We start from the raw sequence: 6,537 nt of genomic DNA on the forward strand, positions 1-6,537 counted from the left end.
CACTCTGAGACACCTTTGGGTAGTGAAGGGCGGGGTATAAATCCAATCTCTTCTTCTTCTTTTACCTCACAGGGTGTCTGTTGTGGGGAGGGGAAGGGAAAGGAGTTTGTGATCCGTTCTGAGACACCCTTGGGTAGTGAAGGGCAGGGTATAAATCCAATCTCTTCTTCTTCTTCTACCTCACAGGGTGTCTGTTGTGGGGAGGGGAAGGGAAAGGAGTTTGTAAGCCACTCTGAGACTCCTTTGGGTAGTGAAGGGCGGGGCATAAATCCAATCTCTTCTCTCCTTCTTCTTACCTTCAGTAAGACAGTGCGGATCCTTGTGCTGTGGTGGCAGCTGCTGCCAAAGCGACATTTTTAATAATCCGCACAGCCGATCAAATCTACAGCGACCAATCAGAAGCCCTGCTGGGCAAAAGCCCTCCCTGGCCCCACCCACTTCCTAAAAACACTTGGTGGGCACCACGATGCCCACGGTCACCATGTTGGGGACCTCCATCCTACAGACATAGGGGTTGTCTCCTCACAGGCTTTGACCCCAAGGGTCAGTTCAGGGGTTCCTTCTCAGAGTCTCAATAGAAAACCTGAGGGCCGTCAGCCGGCTGCCCCCTTTCATGGGTGGTACAATACCTAGTGAGTGTGAGGAAGCGCAACTGGGACGCAAGCCCTCGTACGTTCCTCTTTTTTATCATCATCATCATCATCATCATCATCATCATCATCATCATCATCATCATCATCATTATATAAAACTTTATTTCATTTTCTCAAAATAAGTATAACAAGACTGGACAACGCTATACGATAGAAAAGATACAGCAATAATCGATAAATTAACTACAATGCATAAATGCAAATCTAGATATATAAACATTCAGCAGTGAGTAGACCCCATTTATGGCAGCTGCGGTGGCTCAAGTGGTTAAGACGCCGAACTGCAGACTGGAAGGTCGGTAGTTCGGCAGTTCGAGACCCGAGTGCTGCATGACAGAGTGAGCTCCCGCCTCTGGCCCCAGCTCCTGCCAACCTAGCAGTTCGAAAGCAAGAAACTGCAAGTAGATGAATAGGTACCGCTTCGGTGGGAAGGTAACAGTGTTCTGTGCGCCTCGGTGTCTAGTCATGCCAGCCACATGACCACAGAAACATCTTTGGACAGCGCTGGCTCTTCGGCTTGGAAACAGAGATGAGCACCGCACCCCTAGAGTCGGATTCGACTGGCTTTCGAGCAAGGAAAACCTTTACCTAGACCACATTTGCCCTGTTTTCCTTTTGTCCATTTGAATCCGGATGACAAAGATACCAAAAGATCTTTCAAAATCACCACAAAGCATAGATTATTAATTCCCTCAAGAATATCCGCTTGTTTTGTCAATCAATCAATCACTCATACCTTTATTGGCATTATAAAAAGAACATTAAACAGATACATAAAAGAACTAAACATATAGTAAATCACAAATTGAAACATCCCAAAATTACAGTATAAAAAAAAATTACTGTGATTTTGTTTTGTCAAATATTCCATAATAGGGAACCAAATCGCCACAAACTTAGATGGAGATGTTTGGGAGGTAAGGTATGACAATTTGCTGGTGATTTTGGCCATAGTATAAAGGTCCCGTAACTTTTTGGGTCAGAGCGACAGGTCTGGCAGTTTTTTAATCTTTCCAATATGAAGCTATAGCTGATTTTGTTCCTCTTATGCTCTTAGAAAAGGATACTCACGTCTTTCCAAAAGAGTCCCCAACTTTGATGGGCCGGAATTCTTGTCGGACAGCTTCCTCATATGGGATCCGTTCAGGGGTCTCAAAGAAAGAGAGAGATTCCAGAGAGCAGGTGTCGCCAAACAGCCTGCAGTTCGAAATGGCACAGTAAGAACAAATGATAAAAATGTGCAATTCGCTGCCAGGGGATACAGCAATGGCCACAGGCATAGACGGCTTTAAAAGGGGATTAGACAGATTCATAGAGGAGAGGTCTGTCAGTGGCTACGTGCTATGGTGACTAAAGGGAACCTCCACATTCAGAGGCCATCAGCCTCTGAATCCCTGTGCCAGGAGGCAACATCAGGGGAAGGCCTCCGTCTCTATGCCCAGTTGTTGGACCTTCAGGGGAACTGGCTGGCCTCTGTGTGAGACAGAAAGCCAGACTAGATGGACCACTGGTATGACCCAGCAGGACTCTTCTTATGTTCTTATGCTATCAGGTCTTGTAAGTGGCATTAGAAGTGTAACAACCAGAGACCCACATAAAGACCAATTTGTGCCACACTCTGCCCCAAAGTTTATTTTTATTTGACGGGTATTCAAGAAACATTTTGATGAAGTGGAAAACAAACCACCTGTCTTGAAACTGGATGTGTACCAGGCTCAGGGATCTTAGCACGCCGTGTCAAGTATGCAGAAAGCAGACTGATGGTTTAGAAAGTCCATAGCTACACTGAGATCAGAAGCCAAAGCCTCAGTGTTGGGAAGAGGTTTAGTGGTAGAGCCTTTGCTTGTCAGGCAGAAGGTCCCAGGTTCAATCCCTGGCATCTCCAGTTAAAGAGTCAGGTAGGAAGTGATGGGAAAGACCTTAATCTGAGACCCTGGCTCAGTGGTAGAGGGATGGGGGGTTAATATTGCCAGCTCCAGGCTGGGAAACTCATGGATATTTGGGGATGAAGCCTAGGGAGGACAGGGACCTTAGTGGGGTACAATGCCATACAGCCCAAACTCCAAAGCGTCCATTTTCTGCAGGGAAATGCATATCTGTAGTCTGTAGATTACCTGTAATTCTAGGGGATCCCCAGGTCCCACCTGGAGGTTGGCCTCCCTACCAATGAAGCCATCAGTAGTAATAATGGCTCGATGGAGCCTCCATGTTCAGGGATAGTCTATCTCTGAATAGCAGTTGCCACGGAATAGCATTGGGGGAAGGCTTTTGCCTTCATGCGCTGCTCTGCTAGGAGGACTTGCCAGGAGCATCTGCTTGGACACTGTAGGAGACGGGATGCTAGACAAATGGCCCTTTAACGCTTGTTCCGTGGTCTACATAGGTGGTGGGGTTAAGCAGGGGGAATGATTTTAGCGACGGACCGACACGTCACACGGTTTCCCACCTGCCCCGGAGATTACAATCCGTGAAGTAGATCTCGGAGATGAACTTTTCGACCCGTTCGAGCGCGGTTCGCCGATGCTTCAGCACCACTGGCTGCAAAATTTGTCCGGACCCAGCCATGATCCCCCCCACGACTGAATTTCCGCCTCCAGTGCAGCACTCAAATAATTCCGGTGACCAACACGAACCAGGCACGATGGTTCCTAGTTCCCAGGTTCCCTGCAAAGGTGCGCCTCTTCCGTCCCTCCTCCTTTAGAATCCTGTTCTAGAGAATAGATATGGCTGCATCTAGCAGCTCAGGAAAGATATTGCGATTTCGTCTGTAGTTCAGTCAGTCGGATTGTGACGTTTTGTAAATCCCCATTCAAAGTTCAATGGTGCGGTATAATCTGACACACAGCAACAGATTTTATCTTCACCTACTGAACCTCTTGGAAGAGTAGGAGTTTGAACCTTGCTCTCCTGCTCCTAATCTCACTCCAACCACTCCATCAGGGTGGCTCTCCCCAGATTACGATAGCCAATCGGTGCTGTTGGAAGCGTGTCTCTGTGTTTATCTGGTACACAGTTCATCTTGGCACAGAAATGTCAAGAGTGTCTCTCTTACGTTGCTTTTTGACCCCAGGTGTTTACGTTTTCCCAGCGTCTGTGGCGACACGCATTTGCACACGTTCAGTCACCCAGAACAATTAATGTTTCACGCATCTCCCTACGCAAAGCAGGCACTGAACTAGTCCTCAAAAGCTTCTGCTACAATACCAGTACAATCCTAAACAGACTCCAGTCTTTCTAAGCCAATTGCTTAGGCTTGCCAACCTCCTGGAGATCTCCTGGAGATCTCCTGGAATTATAGCAAATTTCCAGACTACAAGGATCCGTTTCCTGGGGGAAATGGCAGCTTGGGAGGGTGGCATCATACCCTATTGAAGACCCTCCCCTTCCCAAACCCTGCCTTCCCCAGGCTCCACCGAGCAATCTCCACGAGTTTCCCAACCTGGAGCTGGCCACCGTGATTAATGGGCTTAGTCTGGGAGCAATGCTCCCTCTAAGCTGTGGAGCCTTGTGAGCAAAAGTTCTACTCTGTGAGCTACTGGCATTAAAGTTGTGAGCAGGTGATTTGGCTACTGCATAAATCCGTTTGCTCTGGAGCCATCCTTCCTGAGCTGAGACAAAAACGTGTGAGCCTGAGGCTAAAAAACTGTGAGCCAGCTCACACTAACTCAGTTTAGAGGGAACACTGGTCTGGAGTAACCACACAGGAGAAACAAGAGGCTTGTGGCACCTTCTAGACATGTTTTTATGCCTGCATGACGTTTTGTGGGGTAGAGCTCACTTTATCAGATGCATGAAGTGGGTTCTCAGTACACACACACACATGGTGACCGTCTTTTTTTTTTTTTGGCAGTTCGCCGTATCCATAACTCTCCTCCAACGCCACATTTCAAATGACTCAACTGTCTTCCCATCATCTGTCTTTATTTATTGTCCATATAGGGTTGCCAGCTCCGAGTTGGGAAATACCTGAAGATTTGGGGGGTGCAGCCTGGAGAAGGCTGGGATAGGGGAGAACAGGGAGCCCAGCAGGGTACAATGCCATAGAGCCCACCCTCCAAAGCAGCAGCTGTGTTCTCCAGGGGAACCGATCTTGGTCGTCTGGAGATCAGTTGTAATAGCAGGAGATCTCCAGGCCCCACCTAGCAGCAGGCTGGCTCCGTCAGAGGTGGAACGACAGTGTCCTATCTACAGTCTCCACGCACGCACTTTGAAGTTGCATTGTTTGAAAGATTTATCTGCCATATTTTGAAAACAACAAATTGACAATAGTTTTTGACATGGGAACGTTATTCCTTTAGACCAACTGGATGACAATGGAAATGATTATGGATTGAAAATATACATATTACTCAGGTTCTTTTAGGTACTACTAACTTGATGTTAGGTTCTAGGGGTGGGGCTTATTGCATGTGCCCGCCCCCTGGGCTCTTTACTGCCAGAGCTCCGCTCCTGTGTGCTCCTGCAGGAAATGACCCCTATTAAGTTCCATTATATGAGTATATATCTGCCGTTTATGTTTTGAATTCTTTTTTAATATTGTTAAGTCGGTACTTAACAAAATAGTCAGAGAGTGATTTCAGCAAAACTCAGGTTTATTCAGCTCGATAATCAACTTCTCTAACACGGTACAACTCCTCATAGCCCGAACAGCTTGTCCATTTCAGCTGCTCGGTATTTAAACATTCCGGGCTAATGTAGCCACACCTACTGTACAAGTACCAACCTATCAGGTTGTTCGCATAACAGCCCAATCACAAACGTTCCCACCACAGACAGTTCAAATGTGATTGGACACAATACTTTCGGCGCGAATCCCTGCCGAAGCCTGAAGCTTAACATAGCTTCTCTATGGGATGATTCACCATTCATCCTAGCATATTCAGGGCAGCATCTGAATACACTACAAATATCTACAAAGTTTCAGTAAAATATTGAGAAAATATATGTATTAGACTTTGGAATTGTTGTATGAATAAGAGTACATAGATATCAGTAACTTTAATAGGTGTTGGATATTTATGATATTGTTTCTTGTAATTTGTTCACAGTTTCTTTCTTGAATCTACCCTGTTTCCATGAACCTCTCTTTGCTTATTTACCCACCTGGAAGCTGGCAACCCTACAATGTCCCGTGTCTGAACCAAGACATCAAGACATCTTGCAGAAACCACTTTTTCAATACACAAGTTATACTATATATACCCTATATCAGTGGTGGCGAACCTATGGCACGGGTGCCAGAGGTGGCACTCAGAGCCCTCTCTGTGGGCACGTGTGCCATCGCACCAGCCAGGTCCAGACCATCGTTAAAGTGTCGAATTCTCTGCCAAATAATTTCAAGTAAATGAAAGCATTTGGGATTGCTTTCCTTACTTTGTTTGGACCATCTTAATGTATGAGGTTTTTTTCTAAAGTAAAACCTCAGGATTCAGGTTAAATTGGCGTGTTGGCACTTTGCGATGAATAAGTGGGTTTTGGGTCGCAGCTTGGGCACTCAGTCTCTAAAAGGTTCGCCATCACTGCCCTATATACTACATATGTATATACCCGACCACTCCAGCTGAAACTGTTTTTGTGTTTATACACACAGCTGTTTTAAACTGTATTACTCAGTTGTTTTAAATATTGTTATATTTATTCATGCATGGTTTTATCTGTTTATGATGTGATCTGCTCTGAGCCCACTTGCGGGGAAGGTGGAATACCAGTCCAAATAAATAAATACAAATAAATCAATAATGTTTCATGCGATATACTCAATATACTTGTATACTAATATAATTTAATTATATGTAATATTTGATTTATTTTTATTTCTATTTAATAAACAAATCTATATAATGATAACACCCCACTAGATAAACACACAACGACAGTTATACAG

At 45.4% G+C, this 6,537-nt stretch overlaps 2 protein-coding genes across 2 annotated transcripts in view; one reads left to right on the forward strand and one right to left on the reverse strand.

Annotated features, from left to right (window-relative positions):
- The window catches only part of MAN2C1 (mannosidase, alpha, class 2C, member 1), a 50,531-nt gene extending 47,294 nt beyond the window's left edge, over positions 1 to 3,237 (reverse strand). Inside the window, exons 1-2 of the mRNA XM_015409719.1 lie at positions 3,100 to 3,237; positions 1,725 to 1,850 (exon numbers count right to left, since the gene is read on the reverse strand). Of these exons, the coding sequence (XP_015265205.1) occupies positions 1,725 to 1,850; positions 3,100 to 3,218 (245 nt within the window). The 5' untranslated portion in view covers positions 3,219 to 3,237. The remainder of the gene's footprint in view (positions 1 to 1,724; positions 1,851 to 3,099) is intronic.
- A 57-nt stretch (positions 3,238 to 3,294) lies between these two features.
- Positions 3,295 to 6,537, forward strand: part of IREB2 (iron responsive element binding protein 2) — a 59,913-nt gene continuing 56,670 nt past the window's right edge. The window contains exon 1 of the mRNA XM_015409720.1: positions 3,295 to 3,325. Coding sequence (XP_015265206.1) covers positions 3,295 to 3,325 — 31 coding nt within the window. The remainder of the gene's footprint in view (positions 3,326 to 6,537) is intronic.

Source organism: Gekko japonicus, unplaced genomic scaffold (genome assembly GCF_001447785.1).
Source record: "Gekko japonicus isolate JY-2015 unplaced genomic scaffold, Gekko_japonicus_V1.1 scaffold3628, whole genome shotgun sequence".
Lineage (NCBI taxonomy): Eukaryota > Metazoa > Chordata > Lepidosauria > Squamata > Gekkonidae > Gekko > Gekko japonicus.